The sequence below is a fragment of the Scomber scombrus genome, chromosome 5, assembly GCF_963691925.1.
Source record: "Scomber scombrus chromosome 5, fScoSco1.1, whole genome shotgun sequence".
NCBI lineage: Eukaryota > Metazoa > Chordata > Actinopteri > Scombriformes > Scombridae > Scomber > Scomber scombrus.
Genome location: NC_084974.1, coordinates 7,073,373 through 7,101,355, shown reverse-complemented (window position 1 = coordinate 7,101,355; position 27,983 = coordinate 7,073,373). Strand labels below are relative to the sequence as shown.

The 27,983-nt window shown below is 39.8% G+C and overlaps 4 protein-coding genes across 4 annotated transcripts; 3 read left to right on the top strand and 1 right to left on the bottom strand.

The window, feature by feature from the left end:
- Positions 1–1,848: 1,848 nt before the first annotated feature.
- On the bottom strand, positions 1,849–27,707 carry prss16 (serine protease 16). Its single transcript, XM_062418724.1, is given in 24 exon segments — positions 1,849–2,920; positions 3,160–3,314; positions 3,509–3,722; positions 3,725–3,994; positions 4,219–4,383; positions 4,555–4,674; positions 4,764–4,811; positions 5,046–5,123; positions 6,044–6,167; positions 6,953–7,082; positions 7,615–7,714; positions 8,321–8,496; positions 14,535–14,685; positions 15,763–15,914; positions 16,027–16,126; positions 16,333–16,410; positions 21,216–21,366; positions 22,400–22,551; positions 22,663–22,762; positions 22,851–22,898; positions 23,207–23,284; positions 25,970–26,340; positions 27,296–27,549; positions 27,682–27,707. Coding segments are annotated over 14 exon segments (1,839 nt in total). The 5' UTR covers positions 15,799–15,914; positions 16,027–16,126; positions 16,333–16,410; positions 21,216–21,366; positions 22,400–22,551; positions 22,663–22,762; positions 22,851–22,898; positions 23,207–23,284; positions 25,970–26,340; positions 27,296–27,549; positions 27,682–27,707; the 3' UTR covers positions 1,849–2,848.
- Positions 10,456–11,745, top strand: LOC133980137 (lysophosphatidic acid receptor 4-like). The gene has a single exon (XM_062418726.1). It carries the CDS (start codon positions 10,895–10,897, stop codon positions 11,741–11,743), a length of 849 nt encoding a protein of 282 aa, XP_062274710.1. The 5' UTR covers positions 10,456–10,894; the 3' UTR covers positions 11,744–11,745.
- Positions 17,552–18,581, top strand: LOC133980536 (lysophosphatidic acid receptor 6-like). The gene has a single exon (XM_062419289.1). The coding sequence runs from the start codon at positions 17,552–17,554 to the stop codon at positions 18,446–18,448; it is 897 nt and encodes a 298-aa protein (XP_062275273.1). The 3' UTR covers positions 18,449–18,581.
- Positions 24,358–25,542, top strand: LOC133980136 (lysophosphatidic acid receptor 6-like). The gene has a single exon (XM_062418725.1). The coding sequence runs from the start codon at positions 24,422–24,424 to the stop codon at positions 25,322–25,324; it is 903 nt and encodes a 300-aa protein (XP_062274709.1). The 5' UTR covers positions 24,358–24,421; the 3' UTR covers positions 25,325–25,542.
- Positions 27,708–27,983: the final 276 nt, after the last annotated feature.

Here is a 27,983-nt window from a genome sequence, read left to right as displayed (position 1 = left end):
TTGAGGCGTGAGGACGGGCCTCGTTATTGGACAACAGATCAAAAGTCCTCACTGGGGGAGACATGCTTTCTGCTGTGAAGACTCCACAAAAACACTGCGTTCATTACACTTTCTGTCTCCTTTCTGTCACTCTGACCACCAGCGAATGAAAACAGGACAGTTTCTAACAGCTGAGGGTGAAGTTGGTTGATTCTGAGGGTGCGGAGGTGATGCAAAGGGTACTACATGGGCGCAAAAAGGTTTAATTTGATGTGAATCAGGAAGAAAATGTGTTTATTGAATCTTCTTCTGTTATGCATTCATGCACTTGTGCACTCAATCATGTGTGTGTGTGTGTGTGTATCAGGTTTTCCTTATGTTGTGGGGACTCACCTCCCTTATGGGGACAAAAAGCAAGTTCCCTTAATGTAAATCCTTCATTTTAGGTTGAGGACTTGGTTTAAAGTTAGGGAAGTTTAGGGATATGTTAAGGTTAGGGTTAGGTTTAGGCATGTCGTGGTTATGGTTAAGGTTAGGATAAGTCTCCAAGAAATGAATGTTAGTCAATAAAATGTCCTCTGAGGTGATGGAAACATAAGTGAGTGTATGTGTGTGTGTGTATATGTGTGTGTGTGGTGATGTTGGTGTGAGAGAGGGGAGGGGGGCTCATCACGATGCTAAGAATCAACTGTAAAGTGCATGAAGTGCAGCCTGACCTGACTCGGATCTGATAGAGTGCTCGCTCACCTCCCTCCTCTCCTCCACGACCCCGCCACCCCTCCGCTCCAACCTCCCTGTCCACCAGGCTACATTTTTCATGGCCCAGCTGTCTGAGGGCCGTGATTGGTTGGCTCGGTAGACAGATAGCCGATAGGCCCTGATTAATAGTTGAGGCCCAAGAACTTCCTCATTGATCAACAGGACAGGCTGGAGGAGGAGGAGGAGGAGGAGGAGGAGGAGGAGGAGAAGGAATGGTGGAGAGAGAAAAAGCATGCCCTGTCGCTTTGCAAGTTCTGGTTGATAACCCTGATAGTGGCTCTAGGAGTGTGTGTACGCGTGTAAGTGTGGGTGTGCTTGTTTGCATTAGCAAAAAAAAAAGATGGGAGATGAAAAAAGTGCTTCAGATTTACTTTCTTTCCGTCTGTCCTGCTCTATCTTGTGTGTGCGATAGAATAATGTGACTTTTCCATGAATAAGAAAGTATTCGGGAAATGTGTGTTATCAGACCAAAAACACACAAACATGTATGAGATGTATGAGAGGCCTTTGCGCATTTGTGTGATTTTGTGTGTGTGTGTGTGTGTGTTTGTGTGTGTGTGTTTATGTGCTGAAATATAAAATACAATCATTCAAATGAGCTTTTAATGTATTTTAGTAGAAAATATAGATTTTCCAGGTACGTGTGAGAATGAATGTATAACAGTATCTAGGTATGTGTATGTGAATGTATGTGTGTGTATGTGTGTCTGTGTGTGTGATTATGTGTGTGTGTGTGTGTCCCCTCCTGCTGCTCTGTCCAACCTCTAGTTGATTGATGATCTCCACTCCCATGGGGTTAGCGGGGTCATGACCTCCCACTTCTGACCCCCCTACTGAGAGGGTCACTCTCTCACTCACACACACACACACGCACACACACACACACACACACACGGAAACAGATGGCTTAAGGACAACTGGCGCTTCTTCACCTTTCTCTAGAAACTCTCTCCATCTCTAAATGATTTCACAACAACATAACTATCTCACATCCACAGATACCACATTCAATTTCCCCAATAACTCATGAACAAATTGGCTCAATTAATATAAACACATCTGCAGTAAATGTTTCAATTTTACTTGATTAAAAGACCTTGCTGCTTTTCATCAAAATCCATAGTAGTATACATTATGTAAATAACTTTGCTTTAAGTCTGCTTATTTAGCATTTATAAGCAGTACACACATATTTAAAAATGGTTTACAATACACTCTACTGTAAGCTGCTATAAGGGCACATTAAGTTTTTATTCATTTGCAGTATTTGTCAGCTATTATAATTTTACTGTGAAGACATATTTTATATTATTACAATTGTGTTTTCATTATATTATCATTCATTATCTGCCAGCCTCCACTTGTGGCTGCTCACAAGAGGAGATACAGTTGTTAACAAATACATGAATTAACACTCAGTTGCCTTAAAGTTCATAATTGACCTCGGAAACAGTAGCTTGATAAAAAATCTTAGCCTTAACTCCACTTACAACTACACTGCAGTGTGTTATAAGCAATGTTTTAAATGTTTGCATACTGCTTACAAAAGAGAAGTGTTACCATATCCTGAGCTTTGATATGAAGCACAAGAAACCTGTTTGACATATATGTAGCAATATCACACCCTAGTGGTACAAAGAGGTCATGATGACAGATTAAAAACCATAAGATTATATTTTACTGGTTGCACACAAAAGCAGCCATCCAATTATATCGTGAAAAACACTAATATATCTGCTAGTTAAACTCAAAACCTTAAAAATCCTCATGAACTTCCAATCTAAAGTCAAGAAATATGCAGCAGATAACAAAGAAACAGCAGCACATAAGAAACTCTTTCAGCTTTCCCAGAATATCAGTAAACACAAAAACATCAATCACATCTACCAAGAAATCCTAATAACGACACAAAACACATACATGTTGAGTGTGCCGTGGTATGAGATGGTCGAGCGTGGACAGTGAGGGATGGTAAACAGGAGGAGCTTAGGGAGGAAATGGAGGAAGAAGAGGTTTATGTAGAATAAGATCAGCCAGGAAGGGCTTCTTATTAACTGTGTCTTATCAGTTTTAGTGAAGAGTGATAAGAGTTCATCAGGTTATAATCTGATCACACTGTTCTTTTCTCCATCTTCTCCTCAGCAGCCGTCTTCAGCCACCTGGCAACATGTTTCTCAATCTCCTGAGAGGTGGAACGATGGGATAACAATGTACTAAAGATCACCAAACATATATAGATCTTTTTTATTTTATGTTGCAAAAAATAAAAATAAATGTAACTACAGTATCTATATTGTTAATGTATGTAACTATACAGAAATTGGATCTTGTGGTAATGATTTTTGGTCAAACCTTTTAGACTTAATGATCTACATCTTTTGTTATGCAATACATAATGACATTTGACCAAAGCGTACATACCCGTTTGGCCTTCTTGAGTGAGCAGCGGTCTGTGACTCTTTTGCTGGACATATCAGCACAGTGAGCAGTGTCCCTAATGAAGACAGTCTGATCCCCCTCTCCTTCATCAGTCCTGTCCTGGATGACTGACAGCTCCTGCCAGGGGTCTATTCCACCTGTTGCAACAGTGATAGAAATGTTTCAATATCAGTAAAATCCTGTATCACTATTATAATATTTAATCATGGAACAACAGGCGCTCCTACCAAACATTTCTAACATACTAACATATGTGCCCATTTGACTTGACTTACTCTTGTTACTCAAAGTAACAAAGTAACAATGCTCGGATGGTGAAACCTTGTCTCACCATTGACATAGAGCACCCTGTGTGTGTCTGGATTGTCTCCTCCATAGTAGGTGTTTGTGAAGGCGATGCGTCCAGGCAGGGAATGCTGGGAAATGCCAAACAGCATGGGACAGAGCCTAGTTTCTGACTGCAGAGTCACCATCCCAGAGAATGGACAGGTGGCGTCCTCACAAGTCTGGTCTACACACATACACACACATGGAAGTTCAGGATATGATAATAATTATAGTTAACCATGTGTGTGTGTGTGTGTGTGTGTGTGTGTGTGTGTGTGTGTGTGTGTGTGTGTGTGTGTGTGTGTGTGTGTGTGTGTGTGTGTGTGTGTGTGTGTGTGTGTGTGTTACAGAAGCCAAACTCGGTGCAGGTCTGGTACATCCACTGTCTCTCTGTTCTATGGCCTGACTGAAGCGACGTGTTCATCAGATGCTTGACTGATTTCTCATAGGACACATCCAGACACGGTTCCTCACTGATGGAACGGTACAGCTGGACAACACACACACACACACACACACACACACACACACACACACACACACACACACACACACACACACACACACACACACAAATAAAACATAGAAAACACTTCCTTGGCTGCATAGTTCAATTCAACATCCAGGGCAACCTCAAGTACGTTGCTTATTGTACGAGTACATACAGCTCAACAGGGACACCTGGTGGATATAAACCGTATATGTCCACCATACCTGCGCCAGTTTAACAAGGCGGTTGTATGCTTTCATCTCTTCCTCATACGCTGTGCTTGTATTGGTTAGAACATCACAGACCTCTTGAATAGACATGAGCACTCCTTCCTCATTGTACTGCACTGTTCCCATGAAGATATCAGCCAAGTTTTGTATCAGTTCAATCTATAGTGAAGGTGTATTATAAGAGAGTTATTGTACACTCAAAAAAATATCTAAAATCCTCAAAAAATAAAGTAATGTAAAATAGGGAAGATCTGCCTAATAAAGAGATAATGCTGAAGCCTAATAACCACCTCTTCTCTCAAACAAACTCATAGAAACCAAAGCCATCACCTGGTCATCAGGATTCTCGGCAAACTGACAGCAGCCAAAGTCCAGGGCCACCTGGCTGGCATTACCACCCATCAGTGCTGCCTCTAAAGCAACAAAGGCTTTCCGCACGACAGCCAGACACTGCAGGAAGAAGAAAAGGGGGTATTTTAAAAAATGTTACACGCATCATGTCTTTCAAATCATTCACAGACAAGTGGCTGCCTTCACACCTTTCCTGAGCCACCAACCACTTCATTCATCAGACCCAAGCCAACGATCTGAAACAGAAGTAATCACAGATGTGTGAGCGAGAATTATGGTTAGGAAACATGTAGCACTCAGCTAAACACTGTTAATTAACAATTCTGTAAGTTAAATGTATGTATAATATGTAGGGCCACAGCTCCCACTGAGGAGCATCACATATGTTGGATTTATAAGGCAAATTCTGATACATTTTAGATTTTATTATTAATTTCCAGATATTGAGATAATCGATTATGCCTGTTTACATTGCTGTAGGCCGAGAAGTCCAACTTCGCCTTGACAGGAGCGGAGGAGGCCACAGCTCCGTACACCAGATGGGGAAACTGCACAAGGATGTAAGAATGACATATAGATAGATGAATGACAAGAACTGAGGATGAATAAATACATAGGTAGTTAAATTCATATGAGGTCAATCATTCAATACAAGACTGGGTTTTAGGCTTGTTTGTAAAGGGTTAGGGTTATACAAGAGATGGGCAGTATTTAAAGATAAAGTTGGTAATATTCTATATGTTCACATTGCACTGGCACATAAACATGGGCAAGCTGTTCCCACATGCTCATGTTCTGCTGCCATAAATACTCACCAGAGTACCAAATCAGCAAGAATAACCCCCAACAAATACACAATTTAGTCCTGTTTAAGTAACGTTTAAATCTGAACAAACAGGGTAGACTATAAGTCATCTGCTGCCCTAAAGGTCCTGAGTCAACTGTTTTTTTCATTTGCTGGAACATGTCTACATTTTCTCACTTAGGATTACTTCAGGGACCACAAATCAAAGCCAGACATCCTATTATGTTTTAGCAATAAATTAAACATACTTTTTTAGTTGTGGACCTGGAAGTATCTAAGTGGCAGTCATGATAGGTGGTTGTACATTCACCAAATGATAGGAAAGGAGCCTTGGTGTGTCCTTTCCTATCTTTGTTAGGGTATGAACAAAAGAGCCGTTATGACAGAACAAGGAAATACTGAATTCCCACAATTGTCCAGCAACACTAAGTTATCAGTGGATTTCAAAACAAAGATTTGGGTTTGATATGTTTTTGTAAAATTATAAAGTACCAGATAAAGATAGTCTCGGGCATGAATCAGTGCTGTTTTCACATTCAAAGATTCCTTCATTCTTTAAACAGCATAATCTCTTAAAATCTTCATATTTGTCAGACAACATAAGTGAGGAGGAGCCTTCAGCCCTATACAGATTTTACGTCATTTCTGGGTCCAGGTCTGCACCTTTCCTCTGAACCAGGCGGACAGAGCTCCAGAGTAGGACCCTCCAAAGCTGATCCAAGTGTTCTTGCTGCTCAGATTGAAGCTTTGACTGATGTACTTGTGGAACACTGCCAAGTCTGCTAGTCTGAAGCAAAAAGGAAGAAACACAAAAATTCAATTCTTGACACAGGTGAATGCAGGTTACAGTACATGTTAACTTACAATCTGTCTAACTTAGCTCAGTTTTTGTTGGATGCTTATCAAGTGTGCTTGACACATATACAAGGTATTGGCTTATTTTCTTTTGCGCATGTAGGTACTTTGTGAGACTATATAGGATGAGCATTTTTGGGTGTATGACAAAAAATATGAATTCATCCATACACAGTTATACAAACAGAAAGGGAGACATAGAAAGAAACCACAATAGCTTTCACACATTTATATATATACACAAAGTAATTGAATGAGTATGGAAAGAGAGACATGTGTTCCAGTTTTATATGAACTTTTTTAGAGTAGCTTATAGCTCCATTTCTATGAAATGTACTGAGGCAAGGCTGTTAAGTATACTTGAATCTGATTGGTAGGGTATTGTCTGTAATTTACAGGATGTTGGGAAACCTCTGATACAAGTGCTTGATCTTTAAAAAAAAAAAAAAAAAGTTGTTGACTCATAACAAGATTTCACATGCAATATAAATAAACAGAGAGAAGGGGAGGAAATGTAATGAGGAAGAGAAAGTGAGGGAGTGAAAAGTGTGTGAAAGACACATTTTTACCATATATGGACACACACACACGCACGCACGCATGCACGCACGCACGCACACACACACGCACGCACACACGCACACACACACGCACGCACACACGCACACACACACACACACACACACACACACAATGGTATAGAGAGCCAACACTAACGCCTGCTGGCTGCTCAGGTCTGCCAGGTTCTCCGTTTTGAGGCCATCAGGGTTGATGCTGTCACCATAGAAACGGTGCTCCAGAGCCAACAGCAGAGCCCCATGTTCTTCAGCCATGTCAACATGGTGACCTGGGAAAACATAGCATGGGTAAAGCAGATAAGATTCAGTGTGCAGCAAGGTTCAATTTTGAAGTGTGACTACAGTATATAAGGAGATAAAAAGAGAGTGCAAGTTTTAAAGAAGGTAAAAATGTGTGATGGGGTGATGATGGACAACAATATGATTTTCCCTCACAACCAGGCCAGAAATGTTCTATATTTCCTAGAGATCTGAGTTTGAAGAAATGTTATGAAAATGGTAATATTGTTATTCAAAATTATGGAAAAGTGATGGGAACATACAAAGAAATGAATGATGTATATGGTGTAAGGGAATGTGTTATGAGAGATCAAAGTGTAGGGCAGGAAAGAAGCAGGAAAGATGAAAAAATATGCTTGCGAATGAGTCATCTTACTGACACAAGATATGATGCCTCACATACATTGTTTCCACTTTCATATCTAAAATCTGAGTGTGAGTCAGAGTGGGTTTTTTTGTATCTCATCTGTTTGACAAGTCTGCTGTTTGAAAATGTGTGGTACGTGATGCATCCTCATGCACCTGCCAGAACATCAAACTCAAAGATGGGCCCTTCTCCTCCAATGAAGAGAAACACTGGACCATCAGGACGCTGCCAGTACTCCTCATTCACAAAGAACCTCTGGGAAAACGAAAGACAGATAGAATAGGGGAAAGAAAAATAGAAAAAAAGAGAAAGAATGAAAGGTTTTATTCACATTCACACAAACCAGCAGCAGTGCGCATTCACAGCCTCAGTGCGAGTAATCCTTTATTTAACACTGCAATGGACAAATTTGCACATTGGCAGCATCTAATGGAGTGAGAGCTAAATGAGCTAATACATAACAATACATGCTGTCAGGAAACATCACCTTGTCAGTGTCTGCTGGAGCTGGGGAGGTGAAAAGGTTCAGCTGGTTTAGATTTCTCTGGATGAAGCACATTCACTGCAGCACAGTTTAGTGGATTATTTTTACTGCAGCTCCATTTTTGGAGCTGATAAACTGTTTTATCAATTTTACTGCATTAGAAAGATAATGAAAGAAAAATAGAAATAGCATTTTATTTGATGCTTTACATAAAATGTTGCCTTTGTGTAGGTTATAAGATCACAGAGAGGAGTTCAAATGTAAGTTACCTTTTTATCCCACAAACATCAGGTCTTCATCATGTCATAATCTGCTTTGTGCACTAACACTCGATGAGGGGATTCTTTGAAACATAAATGTTTAAAGTTTTTATGTACCTGAGGAAAGGTGCTAATGTCCTGTTGGCTGAAGTGGTTGAGCTGCTGGTGAATCTTGCCCTCCCTCACACGCTGGAGAGGCTGGTGACCACTGGCTGTCTTCATCAGGAGATGCTGCTTGACTTTCTGCAGCTGGAGGTTACGCACACGCTCCTTGATCTTCCTCAGAATCCGGCCTGCCATTGAAAAATAGCCTGATCAGTCCTGCATGATGCAAGCCATCACAGCAAACCTGCTGGCCTCTATGCAATACTGGAGCTGAGAAGATCAAACTAATTCTATAAGAGGACTCCTATGTGGATTTATCATAATGTTTATATTTTACACAGGTGTTAATGTTTGTGTCATCTGACAAAATACTGTAAACTAATCCTTTGAAATCAATCATCTATTTCAGGAACTCTCAGCATGGAATATTAGTTTCCCAAGAGAGTAACTGTCACCACCAGCATCTGTTTTGTTTTTTCTCTTCCAGCTTCCAGTATGATTTCAGCTTTTCAACAACCTTGGCGAGTCCTGTATATTTCTTTCAAATTTTGATGATTATAAAGCTCTGAAGTAATCGATTTCAGGACAATGGATGAATCAAACATAAATCGAGAAGTAACAGTCAGCATTAACTCACCAGCGTCAATAAAGTTCAAGAAGAGCAGAAGGATGAAAAAGCGTGTTGATGACAAAAGCATCTTTACCACCAAATAAGGAGACTTCAAGGTAAACTTAATGTACATCCAGGCTGCAGGAGGACCTCCACCACTCCTCCTCTCTATATATACTGCTTGGAAGATGCTGCATAATCAGGTGATCTCTGAAAAATGACCTGTGCATGATTATGCTTTGCATGTGGCATATCATGAGCACAGAGTAACACTATGCGTATGTGTGTGTGTATGTGTGTGTGCGCCATATATAAACTGCTCAGCAGAAAAAGAGCGTCAGCTTTGTGATGTAATGTGATCTCTCTGCCCTGTAATGGCTTTTTTTGAAGTAGTTAAGTTACAGTAGCAGATTTAGTCTTTTCCTCCTCCTGTGCCGCATCAGTGTGTTCAAACAATGAGAAGGACTGTCACACACACACACACACACACACACACACACACACACACACACACACACACACACACACACACACACACACACAAACACACACACACACACACACACACACACTGTGTGATAGTGTTGACAATAAAAAAAAAACACAAAAACCTCACTCATGATGTACATCATCTCTAAACTGTGCCTCAATTTCCCTCACAGAAACAAACACTGTTATCTTGATCTTATCTAAAGGAATAGTTTGACATTTTGAAAAACAATCCTGTCTCCTAGAAATTAGGTTTACTGCTACGACATTTTAAAACAACACTTTATTTCTTGATGATATTTGCCAAGTTGCAAATTGTCACTGAAAACATAATCAATGTAATCATTTTCCCCCTACAATATCCATTTGTGTGATACAAAATCCACTTATAGTCTAGTGAATTACCTGCATTGGGAGCTTCAATGTTTACTTTATTAACATTTGACTGAAATGAAAATCTTTCATAACCTTAACCAAGGTTATTAATGCTAACTACACACAGTCTCAGGATGTGAGCCGCAGTACGTGGTGACAAACGTGTGCTTTGTACGTTCACTATCCACCCTGACCACCTCCTATTTCACCTCAAGTGCTGAAAAGACATTGCAAAGAAACATAATCCCAGCAGCAATTAATGCTTCCCTACAAAATGTTATTGGCAAAACAAATGAATAGTATTGTCAGTCTATTCTCCTCCCGACCTGCTGTTCTGGTCATTTTCCATTCACCCCACCTCTGCTCCACTCTGCCAATCAGCCATACTGCATGTTCCCTGTTACCCATCAAACCTGCTATTGAACTGCAATAAAGGTCACTACCAACTCTGCCTGTGCTGTTTGTGCTACAATTGCACAAATGTTCTAATGTATACATGATGTGTCTTTATATTGTGTTAATCTTGTAAAGAAGTTGTTCTGAGGAAAACCCATAAGTGTCATTGCATTGACAGGTTTTAACAGTTTAGTTTAGATGCAATATTCTTACATGGCTCAAGCATCTTGATTATCTTTAGTGTTACAATGCAATGTCCTGTGTGATGTCTCAACCATTACCCAAATAATTTTCTCAATATACTGACAATCACTATAAGATTCAGGGTTTATTTTTCTTCAGAGTTTCACTTTCAGACCATGGATCATATTCAGCAAGGAACTGAAAGTTGTGCTTTGCTGTGTGATCAGTTGCTACTGTTGATATGGAAATCCCTGTTACCATGAAATTTGATGAATAATTTACTGGTTAACCATGAATGTCAGTTTGATTAAAAATATATATTTTTATGTAGGTAGTAACAAGGTATTATATTTTGCTCTTAACATACAAAATAGAAATGTATTTTATATGAACATCAGCGTGAGCACAGTTCCTGTTTTGAGTCACACAGGTTTCCTGCACATAAAGAGCAGAAGGAGGAACTAATGTGTCATTTGCTCTGCGTCAGTGTTCAGTAAAGCACACGTGTGCAGCGCTTTTCTCATCAGGTAGACATGAACAACAGTGTGAATACAACCGGGCCAGAGCTGGGTTACGCTGTGGTCTTTGGATCTGTTATGGTGCTGGGTTTGCCTCTCAATGCTGTGGCACTGTGGATTCTGCTTCGACGCCACAGCCTCAAATCCCCCAGTGCTGTTTTCATGGTCAACCTGGCCATCTCAGACCTGCTGCTGGTCATCTCCCTGCCCATGAGGGTCTACTTTTATGCTACAGGTACCTGGCCTCTGAGCTTCACTGCATGCTCCTGGATTACAATGCTCTTTGTCAACAACATCCGCTCAAGCTCCATCTTCATCACATTCATCAGCATAGATCGGCTGCTGGCTGTAGTTTATCCTCTGAGGACACGCCATTTGCGAACCACTTCCAACGCCTGGAAATCTGCTGTGCTCATTTGGATTTTTGTGACTGTGGTGAACATCCCAGAGAGAATTATTTTTTCTCAAAGAAACAAAAATGAATCTACGCCTACCTGTTTTCAATTTGAGCAGCAGCCTGTAACAGGACTGGAATACATTCAGCCTGTGTTAGTGTTTATTCTGCTGACCATCAACATTGTGTCCACTGCTTTGGTGTCTTGGACTCTACGCAGACATCTCACTGACTCCACAAGGATCAACAACAAGATGAATGTCATGCTGATTTTTGCCATGAACTTGGTAATGTTCACCATATGTTTCGTGCCTGTGTCGATTGGTATTATAATTTGGACACCAGAATTTCCGTCTTTGATATGGCTTGCTAGTCTGAACTGTTGTCTGGATCCACTGTTGTACTACTTTTGTTTGGATTCCTTCTGGAAGAAAAAAGAGGATGTGGATTCTAGTCCTGTCCAAAAGTAACAACATTTGGGTACCATCACTCCCAAAGATCAACAATGAACTATTCCTTTGACATGATGAACTTTATATCTATTATCATCATCACAACAAGGGACTACAAAGCTAGTGACTGGAACTTAAAAGTATGCTTTTATTCCTTTTTTTTGGAAGGGCTGTAAATGAAGATAGCTGGTCAAATTCTTGTGATGGTTCTCAACACCTTCCTTCTCTCATCATTCATTGTATCCTTGGCTTGCTTTACATAATTGCATAGTTTGACTCTGTTCTTGTCTGTTATTAATCATTTGATATGAGAGAGCAGCCTTTGAGTCCTAAGCCTTGCTGGATGGAAGGCAGTCGGTGTAAGCCTGCAGCACACTGTAAAGATCTAGATTACCTCATCTGCAGATTTGAAATGATCCAAAAGTAAACACTGCAAATGAATTGACAATTGGCAGAGTAGTCTATACTGAGTATCATCTCTGTCTGGCTTTATATTGACCTAATATTAAATGTTGCCCTGTCAAATGAGGCCATGGTTATCTGCTTTCATCTCCAACCCACACCCATCAGATGTGGGAACCCAAATATAATGTGAACGTCCTGATAGCTGTGGTATAGCAAAGGGGTATGATGCAAGAGCCAGATAAGGATGATGAAATTAGAACTACTTAGGCAATACCTTACAGAGAATAATTTCACAGCATAGAGGCCATAATCCACGTCAGAAAATTACATTTTTCACTCATGGTTAATTAATCTGTTATAGTGGCCCAGAAATTGACACACTCATACTGTATCTTTTTGCTAAACAAAGCATGTTCACTGGAAGAGCATGTATGGAAACTTTTCTGCAACCACATGTGCATTATTTGCAACAATGGTGATGGTAGAACCTCAAGTCAAGATAAGAAAATCTTTTTCTGTGGCTTACCAAAATCGTTTCATGTTGGAATCATGGAAATGTACTGCACATCATCAAGACAGCTTTCAAAACAGTCAAAACATTTTGTACACATTTTAAAGGTCAGTTCACCAAAAAACAGCAACACAGTTGGTTTTGGTGTGACAAAATAATTTTAAAAACTCAACGCTCCACTCACTACTACAACCACTTGTTAGACTGACATTCTGCACTCGGGTAGCTGAGAGGTCAGAATACAGTGTGTAAGTGTACCTTTGAGTTGAGATTATTTTGTCACACGTGCTTTTCAAGGTCAAGAATGAACCTTGAAAGTTAATTTAGTTATCAAAGTTACTGAAATATCCATCTCTGTGATTTCTCAATACAATGAAGGTGAATAGAACTTCTTTTGTTTTATGTGCTTGCAGTAATAAAACTTTTCAATAAAAATTCAAGTGTTTCCAGAATGTGTGTGCCTGTTTTTTTTGGATTTTAAATAAAGGTCTGTTCACCTCTGCAACAAGTTAATGGCAAGATACCACGAGATGTCAGTAAGATAATACTGTATGTTAATTTGTAATTGTTTTTAAAGAAATAGCTGTATTATATTGTTGACTATTTAACAATGGCATACACATGTTTTCAAGTTAAATAAAACCTTTAGAAATAGAAACATTTAAATAGTTGAGTTCATTCTTGATCTCAAAAATAGCAGCTTGACAAAAGTCTTAACTCAAAGTCCACTTACAAGCTTCTTTCTGGAGTTCTCAACCACATCTCACAGTTGTCTTCATTATCAGATGGATTTGGCCCAGTTGACATGTAGATTGAGGTCAAAGCCATTGACCAGGAGTACAACAATTTAGGAGGCAATTCACATCCAACACCAGATCATCTTTTTTTGGTCCGGCTCCTCAGAAATAGGCACACTCTCCTGATGTTGATCATTATTGTTGTTTTCATGCAAAGAAAAGCAAGTCTCATCATTTCATTTCTCAGACGGCTGGGCTATTAACGATGTTAACGTGACACAGCATGTCACTGTGGTTATTTTATCAACTGGTGTGCGGGGGAAATGATCACTTAGCGGAAAATGGACAGCGCCGGCTGTAACCAATAGCCCAGTGGGGAAACCAAAAGAAAGCAGGAAAAAAAAGGAAGAGAAAGAGGCTGCAATTTTCTTTTTTAAAGTTCCGTGAATAAATTCTTATTTGCAGTAAGGAAGCTTTCAGCGCTCTCTGTGATGGCTCGAGTCTGAGCCTATGAAGGAGCTGGACTTTTAGCACCTGATCTCTGACTTGGCACAGGAAAAGGCTTTTAGTAGTATTGTCTGTTGTGATTGGGTGACCACTTAATGTAAAATATAGTATAGGCTATATATAAATATTGTGGATGAATTTATTTGCTGTTTGCTTAACGTTTTTTGCATCACTGTGGTGTGACGATACTATGGGCCTGTGTGTGGTATTACCCGTGGGAAATAGAAAAGAAAGAAGAAAAACAGACAGGAAGTTAAATAAAAGAAAAGTTTTACAAAAAGGACATCAAATCAAAATCACAAGTGAAGTGCAACTCAGACATGATCCATGGGAGGGTACTACAGTTACTGGGGAAACGTGTATGTTTGTGTGTGTGTGTGTGTGTGTGTGTGTGAGAGAGAGAGAGAAAGAGAGAGAAAGAGAGAGAGAGAGAGAGAGAAAGAGAGAGAGAGAGAGAGAGAGAGAGTGTGGGGGCGTCCTTCTTATGCTTCATCGCAGATAACGGTCTCCACCACGAAAGTAGAGATGTTAGTTTGTGCCATGCGTGCTAATCTTCTGATGGCAACAGTTTGCAGCATTAATGCCCTCTATCCTCGACTCCACAAGCCATCTATCAGGCGACTAATGAGCTTTTTAACCCCTGACTTACGTCTGCGGGAGACGTGACGGTTGAGGCGGTACGTGTCCTTCCCATTGCACAGGCGGTAGATGAACGGTCCCAGCTGACGCATGTTGTGCACTTTGCCGGTCACCACCATCTCTTCATGGAGGATGTAGGTCTGAGGCAAGTATGTTCCCTTCTGCAAGAGGTAAAGAGGTACTGGTGCAAAAACAGCAAGCTCACTGGAACATAACCAACACGAATACCAACTCCAGAGCTTCTTTTTTGTTTTTTGTGCTTTTTCATGACAGTAAAGTCAAATGTGAAAGCCTCAACCAGTTCATGACATTTCCTACAACAGATTTCAAAAATAGAGGATGCTCATGATGATTGTCCATGATTAAAGACTAGACTGGTGCTTAGTTGTTTTTTTCACCTAGCGCCACAGTGAGGTTGAAATTTTTGTTTTTTAGTGAAATGCATTCAACAACTACTGGATGGATTGCCATGAAGTTTAGTGCAGACAGAGAAAGAGCTGCAACTAATGGTTATTTCCCATTATTGACTGATGTGTCGATTATTTTCTTGATTAATCTATTAGGCCTAGTTGTTTAGTCTATAAAATGTCATAAAATGGTGAAAAATGTCAGTAACTTCTTCCCAAAGCTTCTTTTGTCCCAACCAACAGTCCACAACCCAAATATATTTAGTTTGTAGTCGACTTTAAAAAACCCAGATTATTCACATTGAAGCAAGAATCAGAAGATATTGGACATTTTCTTCTTAAAAATGTCTCAACATGATTAACCGATTATCAAAATAGTTGCCTATAGTTGCTTAGCAGCCCCATAGACCTGCTAGAATGACTGTAGACTCTTTACATTACATTTTCACATGTTTGTTGTTTTTCTGGGATTGGTTTAAACAGTCTAATGAGTTCATTTTAGTAGATATTTAAGTGGGTTCTTCATTGTGTGTTCTCTACACAGGCTGGACATGTCAAAGGTGTGTTTCTCTCTCTCTGTGTGTGTGTGTATGTGTGTGTGTGTGTGTGTGTGTGTGTGTGTGTGTGTGTGTGTGTGTGTGTGTGTGTGTGTGTGTGTGTGTGTGTGTGTGTGTGTGTGTGTGTGTGTGTGTGTGTGTGTGTGTGTGTGTGTGTGTGTGTTGCCCTGGATGTTCAATTTAACATCCAGGCCAACCACAAGTTGCTCACTGAAGAGTACATACAGCTCAACAGGGACACCTGGTGGATGTAAACTGTGTATGTCCACCATACCTGCGCCAGTTTAACAAGGCGGTTGTAAGCTTTCATCTCTTCCTCATATTGGTTAGAAAATCACAGACATCTTGCATAGACATGAGCACTCCTTCCTCATTGTAATGCACTGTTCCCATGAAGATGTCAGCCAAGTTTTGTATCAGTTCAATCTAGAGTGAAAGTGTATTATAAGAGAGTTATTGTACACTCAAAATATCTAAAATCCTCCAAAAAACAACAACCTCTCCTCTAAAAAAAACTCAAAAAAACCAAAGCCATCACCTGATCATCAGGATTCTCTGTAAACTGACAGCAGCCAAAGTCCAGGGCCCATCAGTGCTGCCTCTAAAGCAACAAAGGCTTTCTGCACAATAGCAAGACACTGCAGGAAGAAGAACAGGGGGAATTAAAAAAAAATTGTAACACGTATCATGTCTTTCAAATCATTCACAGACAGGTGGCTGCCTTCATACATTTCCTGAGCCACCAACCACTTCATTCATCAGACCCAAGCCAACAATCTGAAACAGAAGTAATCACAGATGTGTGAGTGAGAACTTGCATATCACATATATTATGCCTGTTTACATTGCTGTAGGCCGAGAAGTCCAACTTCGCCTTGACAGGAGCGGAGGAGGCCACAGCTCCGTACACCAGATGGGGAAACTGCACAAGGATGTAAGAATGACATATAGATAGATGGATGACAAGAACTGAGGATGAATAAATACATAGGTTGTTAAATTCATATGAGGTCAATCATTCAATACAAGACTGGGTTTTAGGCTCGTTTGTAAAGGGTTAGGGTTATACAAGAGGTGGGCAGTATTTAAAGATAAAGCTGGTAATATTCTATATGTTCACATTGCATTAGCACATAAACACGGGCAAGCTGTTCCCACATGCTCAAATTTATATTGTGTTAATCTTGTAAAGAAGTTGTTCTGGGAAAAACCCATAAGCGCCATTATTCTTAACAGTAACAGGTTTTCACAAGAGTAAATTCAGCTCAGTTTTGTGTGATGTCTGAAGGCAAGTTTAGTTTAGATATGATAATACATGGTTTTGACGTGAAAATTTGAGGTTCGTGAAGATGAGTGTGCAGTGATGCAATTGTGTTTAGAGTTCTTGGAAATGGATCTCAAGAAATGTGTCTTAGCAATCGAGAAAAACTAAGTATAGATGCAAATATTAAATTCAGATTCAGTCTACCTCCAACAAGAAAAAGAACCCCCCATTATACTGAGCTCCAGTATCTTGATTATCGTTAGTATTAAAATAGAATTTCCTGTGTGATGTCTCAACCATTACCCACATCCTAAGTGCTGACGATAGGCACTGTCTGTGAGGATGTAATTTACTCACTCTACTAGGTAGATTTTCTTACTATATTGATATTAATGACTATAATGTTCAGGTTTGTTTTTCTTCTTCAGATTTTCACTTTCAGACCTTGGATCATTTTCAGCAAAGAACGTGAGAGTTGTGGTTTGTGTGCTCAGTTGGTATGGAAACACCTGTTACCATAACATTTGATAATTTACTGGTTGACCATAAATGTCAGTTACCTGCAAACTACCAAGTTCATATGATTAAAAAAATATCTTTACAAGGTATTACATTTTGCACTAAACATACCAAATATACATTTCTTATTTTATATGAACGTCAGAGTGACCACAGTTCGTGTTTTGAGTCACACAGGTTTCCTGCACATAAAGAGCAGAAGGAGGAACTAATGTGTAATTTGCTCTGCGTCAGTGTTCAGTAAAGCACACATGTGCAGAGCTTTTCTCATCAGGTAGACATGAACAACAGTGTGAATACAACCGGGCCACAGCCGGGTTATGCTGTGGGCTTTGGATCTGTTATGGTGCTGGGTTTGCCTCTCAATGCTGTGGCACTGTGGATTCTGCTTCGCCGCCACAGCCTCAAATCCCCCAGTGTTGTTTTCATGGTCAACCTGGCCATCTCAGACCTGCTGCTGGTCATCTCCCTGCCCATGAGGGTCTACTTTTATGCCACAGGTACCTGGCCTCTGAGCTTCACTGCATGCTCCTGGATTACAATGCTCTTTGTCAACAACATCCGCTCAAGCTCCATCTTCATCACATTCATCAGCATAGATCGGCTGCTGGCTGTAGTTTATCCTCTGAGGACACGCCATCTGCGAACCACTTCCAACGCCTGGAAATCTGCTGTGCTCATTTGGATTTTTGTGATTGTGGCGAACATCCCAGAGAGAATTATTTTTTCTTCAAGAAACAAAAATAATAATAATACCTGTTTTGAATTTCACCGCCAGCAGCAGCCTGTAACAGGACTGGAATACATTCAGCCTGTGTTAGTGTTTATTCTGCTGACCATCAACATTGTGTCCACTGCTTTGGTGTCTTGGACTCTACGCAGACATCTCACTGACTCCGCAAGGATCAACAACAAGATGAATGTCATGCTGATTTTTGCCATGAACTTGGTAATGTTCACCATATGTTTCGTGCCTGTGTCGATTGGTGTTATAATTTGGACACCAGAATTTCCGTCTTTGATATGGCTTGCTAGTGTGAACTGTTGTCTGGATCCACTGTTGTACTACTTTTCTTTGGATTCCTTCTGGAAGAAAAATGAGGATTCTGTCCAAAGGGAACACAATTTGGGTTTCATCACTCCCAAAGATCAACAATTAACTATTCCTTTGACATGATGAACTTTATGTTTATTATTATCACAAGAAGGGACTACAAAGCTAGTGACTGGAACTTCCTTTTTTTTGGAAGGGCTGTAAATTAAGATAGCTAGTCAAATTCTTGTGATGGTTCTCAACACCTTCCTTCTCTCATCCCTCATTGTATCCTTGGCTTGCTTTACATAATCGCATAGTTTGACTCTGTTCTTGTCTGTTATAAATCATTTGATATGACTTAAGCTTTTGTCTTATTTGTGAGCACTTCAGTCGCAGAGAGAGCAGCCTTTGAGTCCTAAGCCTTGCCAGATGGAAGGCAGTCGGTGTAAGCCTGCAGCACACTGTAAAGATCTAGATTACCTCATCTGCAGATTTGAAATGATCCAAAAGTAAACACTGCAAATGAATTGAGAATTGTATCATATCATCTCTGTCTGGCTTTATATTGACCTAATATTAAATGTTGCCCTGTCAAATGAGGCCATGGTTATCTGCTTTCATCTCCTACCCACACCAATCAGATGTGGGAACTCTAATATAATGTGAACATCCTGATAGATGTGGTATAACAAAGGGGTATGATGCAAGAGCCAGATAAGGATGATGACATTAGAAAAAGAGTTAACTACTTATGCAATACCTTACAGAAAATAATTTCACAGCATAGAGGCCATAATCCACGTCAGAAAATTACATTTTTCACTCATGGTTAATTTATTATAGTGGCCCAGAAATTGACACACTCATACTATATCTTTTTGCTAAACAAAGCATGCTCACTGGAAGAGCATGTATTGAAACTTTTCTGCAACCACATTTGCATTATTTGCAACAATGGTGATGGTAGAACCTCAAGTCAAGATAAGAAGATCTTTTTCTGTGGCTTACCAAAATCATTTCATGTCGGAATTATGGAAAAGTACTGCACATCATCATGACAGCTTTCAAAACAGTCAAAACATTTTGTACACATGTTAAAGGTCAGTTCACCGAAAAACAGAAACACAGTTGGTTTTGGTGTGACAAAATAATTTTAAAAACTCAAAGGACCACTCACTACTACAACCACTTGTTAGACTGACATTCTGCACTCGGGTAGCTGAGAGGTCAGAATACAGTGTGTAAGTGTACCTTTGAGTTGAGATTATTTTGTCACACGTGCTTTTCAAGGTCAAGAATGAACCTTGAAAGTTCATTTAGTTATCAAAGTTACTGAAATATTCATCCTTGTGATTTCTCAATACAATGAAGGTGAATAGAACTTCTGTTGTTTTATGTACTTGCAGTAATAAAACTTTTGAATAAAAATTCAAGTGTTTCCAGAATGTGTGCCTGTTTTTTGTGGATTTTAAATAAAGGTCTGTTCACCTCTGCAACAAGTTAATGGCAAGATACCACTAGATGTCAGTAAGATAATACTGTATGTTAATTTGTAATTGTTTTTTAAAGAAATAGCTGTATTATATTGTTGACTATTTAACAATGGCATACACATGTTTTCAAGTTAAATAAAACCTTTAGAAATAGAAACATTTAAATAGTTGAGTTCATTCTTGATCTCAAAAATAGCAGCTTGACAAAAGTCTTAACTCAAATTCCACTTACAAGCTTCTTTCTGGAGTTCTCAACCACATCTCACAGTTGCCTTCATTATCAGATGGATTTGGCCCAGTTGACATGTAGATTGAGGTCAAAGCCATTGACCAGGAGTACAACAATTTAGGAGGCAATTCACATCCAACACCAGATCATCTTTGACCACTTAAAAATTCTTTATTTCCTTTTTTTGGTCCGGTTCCTCAGAAATAGGCACACTCTCCTGATGTTGATCATTATTGTTGTTTTCATGCAAAGAAAAGCAAGTCTCATCATTTCATTTCTCAGACGGCTGGGCTATTAACGATGTTAACGTGACACAGTATGTCACTGTGGTTATTTTATCAACTGGTGTGCGGGGGAAATGATCACTTAGCGGAAAATGGACAGCGCTGGCTGTAACCAATAGCCCAGTGGGGAAACCAAAAGAAAGCAAGAAAAAAAGGAAGAGAAAGAGTCTGCAATTTTCTTTTTTAAAGTTCCGTGAATAAATTCTTATTTGCAGTAAGGAAGCTTTCAGCGCTCTCTGTGATGGCTCGAGTCTGAGCCTATGAAGGAGCTGGACTTTTAGCACCTGATCTCTGACTTGGCACAGGAAAAGGCTTTTAGTAGTATTGTCTGTTGTGATTGGGTGACCACTTAATGTAAAATATAGTATAGGCTATATATAAATATTGTGGATGAATTTATTTGCTGTTTGCTTAACGTTTTTTGCATCACTGTGGTGTGACGATACTATGGGCCTGTGTGTGGTATTACCCGTGGGAAATAGAAAAGAAAGAAGAAAAACAGACAGGAAGTTAAATAAAAGAAAGGTTTTACAAAAAGGACATCAAATCAAAATCACAAGTGAAGTGCAACTCAGACATGATCCACGGGAGGGTACTACAGTAACTGGGGAAACGTGTATGTGTGTGTGTGTGTGAGAGAGAGAGAGAGAGAGAGAGAGAGAGAGAGAGAGAGAGAGAGAGAGAGAGAGAGAGAGAGAGAGAGAGAGAGAGAGAGAGATTGTGGGGGCGTCCTTCTTATGCTTCATCGCAGATAACGGTCTCCACCACGAAAGTAGAGATGTTAGTTTGTGCCGTGCGTGCTAAACTTCTGATGGCAACAGTTTGCAGCATTAATGCCCTCTATCCTCGACTCCACAAGCCATCTATCAGGCGACTAATGAGCTTTTTAACCCCTGACTTACGTCTGCGGGAGACGTGACGGTTGAGGCGGTACGTGTCCTTCCCATTGCACAGGCAGTAGATGAACGGTCCCAGCTGACGCATGTTGTGCATGTTGCCGGTCACCACCATCTCTTCATGGAGGATGTAGGTCTGAGGCAAGTATGTTCCCTTCTGCAAGAGGTAAAGAGGTACTGGTGCAAAAACAGCAAGCTCACTGAAACATAGCCAACACGAATACCAACTCCAGAGCTTCTTATTGTTTTTTGTGCTTTCTCATGACAGTGAAGTCAAATGTGAAAGCCTCAACCAGTTCATGACATTTCCTACAACAGATTTCAAAAATAGAGGATGCTCATGATGATTGTCCATGATTAAAGACTAGACTGGTGCTTAGTTGTTTTTTTCACCTAGCGCCACAGTGAGGTTGAAATTTTTGTTTTTTAGTGAAATGCCTTCAACAACTACTGGATGGATTGCCATGAAGTTTAGTGCAGACAGAGAAAGAGCTGCAATTAATGGTTATTTCCCATTATTGATTGATGTGTCGATTATTTTCTTGATTAATCTATTAGGCCTAGTTGTTTAGTCTATAAAATGTCATAAAATGGTGAAAAATGTCAGTAACTTCTTCCCAAAGCTTCTTTTGGCCCAACCAACAGTCCACAACCCAAATATATTTAGTTTGTAGTCGACTTTTAAAAAAACACCTAGATAATTCACATTCAAGAAGCCAGAATCAGAAGAAATTGGACATTTCCTTCTTAAAAATGTCTCAACATGATTAACCGATTATCAAAATAGTTGCCTATAGTTGCTTAGCAGCCCCATAGACCTGCTAGAATGACTGTAGACTCTTTACATTACATTTTCACATGTTTGTTGTTTTTCTGGGATTGGTTTAAACAGTCTAATGAGTTCATTTTAGTAGATATTTAAGTGGGTTCTTCATTGTGTGTTCTCTACACAGGCTGGACATGTCAAAGGTGTGTTTCTCTCTCTCTGTGTGTGTGTGTGTGTGTGTGTGTGTGTGTGTGTGTGTGTGTGTGTGTGTGTGTGTGTGTGTGTGTGTGTGTGTGTGTGTGTGTGTGTGTGTTGCCCTGGATGTTCAATTTAACATCCAGGCCAACCACAAGTTGCTCACTGAAGAGTACATACAGCTCAACAGGGACACCTGGTGGATGTAAACTGTGTATGTCCACCATACCTGCGCCAGTTTAACAAGGCGGTTGTAAACTTTCATCTCTTCCTCATATTGGTTAGAACATCACAGACATCTTGCATAGACATGAGCACTCCTTCCTCATTGTAATGCACTGTTCCCATGAAGATGTCAGCCAAGTTTTGTATCAGTTCAATCTAGAGTGAAAGTGTATTATAAGAGAGTTATTGTACACTCAAAATATCTAAAATCCTCCAAAAAACAACAACCTCTCCTCTAAAAAAAACTCAAAAAACCAAAGCCATCACCTGATCATCAGGATTCTCTGTAAACTGACAGCAGCCAAAGTCCAGGGCCCATCAGTGCTGCCTCTAAAGCAACAAAGGCTTTCTGCACAATAGCAAGACACTGCAGGAAGAAGAGGGGGAATTTTAAAAAAAATGTAACACGTATCATGTCTTTCAAATCATTCACAGACAGGTGGCTGCCTTCATACCTTTCCTGAGCCACCAACCACTTCATTCATCAGACCCAAGCCAACGATCTGAAACAGAAGTAATCACAGATGTGTGAGTGAGAATTATGGATATTTAAAGGAAACATGTAGCACTCAGTTAAACACTGTTAATAAACAATTCTAGATGTTATATGTAATATGCAGGGCCACAGCTCCCACTGAGGTTATCAGTATATTTATGGCAATTTAGATGTGTTTTATTGACCTTGAGAAAGTGTTTACATTATATGATTACTTATATATCACATATGTTGGATTTATAAGGCAAATTCTGATACATTTTAGATTTTATAATTAATATGCAGATATTGAGATAATAGATTATGCCTGTTTACATTGCTGTAGGCCGAGAAGTCCAACTTCGCCTTGACAGGAGCGGAAGATGCCACAGCTCCGAACACCAGATGGGGAAACTGCACAAGGATGTAAGAATGACATATAGATAGATGAATGACAAGAGCTGAGGATGAATAAATACATAGGTTGTTAAATTCATATGAGGTCAATCATTCAATACAAGACTGGGTTTTAGGCTTGTTTGTAAAGGGTTAGGGTTATACAAGAGATGGGCAGTATTTAAAGATAAAGCTGGTAATATTATATATGTTCACATTGCATTGGCACATAAACATGGGCAAGCTGTTCCCACGTGCTCAAATTTATATTGTGTTAATCTTGTAAAGAAGTTGTTCTGGGAAAAACCTATAAGCGCCATTATTCATTGCAGTAATAGATTTTCACAAGAGTAAATTCAGCTCAGTTTTGTGTGATGTCTGAAGGCAATTTTAGTTTAGATATGAGAATACATGGTTTTGACGTGAAAATTTGAGGTTTGTGAAGATGAGTGTGCAGTGATGCAATTGTGTTTAGAGTTCTTGGAAATGGATCTCAAGAAATGTGTCTTAGCAATCGAGAAAAACTAAGATGCAAATATTAAATTCAGATTCAGTCTACCTCCAACAAGAAAAAGAACCCCCCATTATACTGAGCTGCAGTATCTTGATTATCGTTAGTATTAAAATAGAATTTCCTGTGTGATGTCTCAACCATTACCCACATCCTAAGTGCTGACGATAGGCACTGTCTGTGAGGATGTAATTTACTCACTCTACTAGGTAGACTTTCTTAGTATATTGATATTAATGACTATAACGTTCAGGTTTGTTTTTCTTCTTCAGATTTTCACTTTCAGACCATGGATCATTTTCAGCAAAGAACGTGAGAGTTGTGGTTTGTGTGCTTAGTTGGTATGGAAACACCTGTTACCATAACATTTGATAATTTACTGGTTGACCATAAATGTCAGTTACCTGCAAACTACCAAGTTCATATGATTAAAAAAAATATCTTTACAAGGTAATACATTTTGCACTAAACATACAGAATATACATTTCTTATTTTATATGAACGTCAGAGTGACCACAGTTCGTGTTTTGAGTCACACAGGTTTCCTGCACATAAAGAGCAGAAGGAGGAAGTAATGTGTAATTTGCTCTGCGTCAGTGTTCAGTAAAGCACACATGTGCAGAGCTTTTCTCATCAGGTAGACATGAACAACAGTGTGAATACAACCGGGCCACAGCCGGGTTATGCTGTGGTATTTGGATCTGTTATGGTGCTGGGTTTGCCTCTCAATGCTGTGGCACTGTGGATTCTGCTTCGCCGCCACAGCCTCAAATCCCCCAGTGTTGTTTTCATGGTGAACCTGGCCATCTCAGACCTGCTGCTGGTCATCTCCCTGCCCATGAGGGTCTACTTTTATGCCACAGGTACCTGGCCTCTGAGCTTCACTGCATGCATCTGGTTTTCAATGCTCTTCCTCAACAACATCCGCTCAAGCGCCATATTCATCACATTCATCAGCATAGATCGGCTGCTGGCTGTAGTTTATCCTCTGAGGACACGCCATCTGCGAACCACTTCCAACGCCTGGAAATCTGCTGTGTTCATTTGGATTTTTGTGATTGTGCTGAACATTCCAGAGAGAATAAGATTTTCAAAAATCAAAGATAATTCTACCTGTTTTCAATATGACCACCAGCAGCAGCCTACAACAGACCTGGTTTACCTTCAGTTTGTGTTAGTGTTTATTCTGCTGACCATCAACATTGTGTCCACTGCTTTGGTGTCTCGGACTCTACGCAGACATCTCACTGACTCCGCAAGGATCAACAACAAGATGAATGTCATGCTGATTTTTGCCATGAACTTGGTAATGTTCACCATATGTTTCGTGCCTGTGACGATTGGTGTTATAATTAGGATACCAGAATTGCTGTCTTTGATATGGCTTGCTAGTTTGAACTGCTGTCTGGATCCACTGTTGTACTACTTTTCTTTGGATCACTTCTGGAAGAAAAAAGAGGATGTGGATTCTAGTCCTGTCCAAAGGGAACAAAATGTGGGTACCAGCACTCCCAGAGCTCAACAATTAACTATTCCTTTGACATGATGAACTTAATGTTTATTATTACAACAACGGACTACAACGCAGGTGACTGGAACCTAAAAGTATGCTTTTATTCCTTTTCTTGATGAGCTGTAATTGAAGATAGCTGGTAAAATTAGTAAGATAGTATTGTATGTTTATTTGTAATTTGTGTTAATAGAGCCTTTAAAATACTCTTATTGTTTTTAAAGCTATGAACGGCCTAGCTCAATCTTACGTTGTTGACATGCTCTCTGAATACACGCCAGACAGACCCTTGAGATAATCAAATAAGGTCTCCTCACCATACCTAGAATAAATACTAAATCAGCTCATGGTGCCTTCAGCCATTATGGTCCTACTCTTTGGAATTCTTTACCACATGAACATGTTTTCAAGTTAAATAACAGCTTTAGAAATAAAAACATTTTAAAAATTGAGTTCATTCTTGATTTTTGTTCATTCTTGAAATAGAAAAGAAAGAAGAAAAACAGACAGGAAGTTAAAAACAATGTTTAAAGTTACAAAAAGGACATCGAATCAAAATTACAAGTAAAGTGAAACTCAGACATGACCAGATCCACAATAGGGTGCTACAGTAGCTGGGGAAGTGACTAGAGATGTGCCTTTTCCTGTGGGTGGAATGACACAAATAATCGTCCTACTTACAGTTCCTCCCAGATAACCGTCTCCACCACGAAAGTATTCTCAAAGTGACGGATGTGGTGGCAGTCCTTCGCCTCGCGCTGATGCCTGCGAGGGAGAGACAAGGGGGGCGACACACAGAGAGAGGATGAGAGATGTTAGTTTGTGCCGTGCGTGCTAAACTTCTGATGGCAACAGTTTGCAGCATTAATGCCCTCTATCCCCTTTTTAACCCACGACTTATCACTGCCGGAGACGCGACAATTGAGGCGGTACGTGTCCTTCCCATTGCACAAGCGGTAGATGAACGGTCCCAGCTGACGCATGTTGTGCACGTTGCCGGTCACCACCATCTCTTCATGGAGGATGTAGGTCTGAGGCAAGTATGTTCCCTTCTGCAAGAGGTAAAGAGGTACTGGTGCAAAAACAGCAAGCTCACTGAAACATAACCAACACGAATACCAACTCCAGAGCTTCTTTTTTGTGTTTTTTCATGACAGTAAAGTCAAATGTGAAAGCCTCAACCAGTTCATGACATTTCCTACCAGAGATTTCAAATAGAGGATGCTCATGAATATTGTCCATGATTAAAGACTAGACTGGTGCTTAGTTGTTGAATGATTTTTTCTTCACCTAGCGCCACAGTGAGGTTGAAATGTTTGTTTATTAGTGAAATGCCTTCAACAACTACTGGATGGATTGCCATGACGTTTAGTACAGACAGAAAAAGAGCTGCAACTAATGGTTATTTCCCATTATTGATTGATGTGTCAATTATTTTCTTGATTAATCTATTAGGCCTAGTTGTTTGGTCTATAAAATGTCATAAAATGGTGAATAATGTCAGTAACTTCTTCCCAAAGCCCTACATGTTGTCCTAAAACCTTTTTGTTTTGTCCCAACCAACAGCCCACAACCCAAAGATATTTAGTGTACTGTCATAGAAGACTTTTAAAAAAAAATAGAATATATTCACATTTAACAAGCCATAATCTGAATTTTCAACATTTTCTTCTTAAAAATGACTCAAAATGATTTACTGATTATCAAAATAGTTGCCTATAGTTGCTTGTAGCCTCATAGAGCTGCTAGAATGACTCTAGACTCTTTATATTAAATTGTTGTTGTTTTTCTAGGATTGGTTTAAACATTCTAATGAGTTCATTTTAGTAGGTTTAACTGTGTTCTTCATTGTGTGTTCTCTACACAACATGGACATATCAAAGGTGTGTTTGTTTGATTGTTTGTTTGTTTGTGTGTGTGTGTGTGTGTGTGTGTGTGTGTGTGTGTGTGTGTGTGTGTGTGTGTGTGTGTGTGTGTGTGTGTGTGTGTGTGTGTGTGTGCTCTCACTCTGTGGAAGTCATGGATGATATCAACAGGGTCGCTGCTTCCAAAGTGCACAGTGATCTTCTCATAGTTGTCAGCAAGTGAGAAAACATACCTGCACCAGTTTAACAAGGTGGCTGAAACTTCCTTCTCTTCCTCGCTGGGCTTGTATTGGTGGTTATAACATCACAGACCTCTTGAATACACATGAGCACCCCTTCCTTCTTGTACTGCACTGTTCCCATGAAGATATCAGCCAAGTTTTGTATTAGTTCAATCTAGAGTGAAAGTGTATTATAAGAGTTATTGTACACTCAAAATATCTAAAATCCTCCAAAAAACAACAACCTCTCCTCCAAAAAACAACAACCTCTCCTCCAAAAAAAACTCATAAAAACCAAAGCCATCACCTGATCATCAGGATTCTCTGTAAACTGACAGCAGCCAAAGTCCAGGGCCCATCAGTGCTGCCTCTAAAGCAACAAATGCTTTTTACGCACGACAGCCAGACACTGCAGGAAGAAGAAGAGGGGGAATTTTAAAAGTGTAACACGCATCATGTATTTTCAAATCATTCACAGAAAGGTGGCTGCCTTCACCCCTTTCCTGAGCCACCAACCACTTCATTCATCAGACCCAAGCCAACGATCGGAAACAGAAGTAATCACAGATGTGTCATTCTTTAAACAGCATAATCTCTTAAAAACTAATA

What these genes read in the sequence shown, in the direction of transcription:
- LOC133980137 (XM_062418726.1), top strand. Translation starts at nt 10,895, where the DNA reads ATGAACAACAGTGTGAATACAACCGGGCCAGAGCTGGGTTACGCTGTG.
- LOC133980536 (XM_062419289.1), top strand. Translation starts at nt 17,552, where the DNA reads ATGAACAACAGTGTGAATACAACCGGGCCACAGCCGGGTTATGCTGTG.
- LOC133980136 (XM_062418725.1), top strand. Translation starts at nt 24,422, where the DNA reads ATGAACAACAGTGTGAATACAACCGGGCCACAGCCGGGTTATGCTGTG.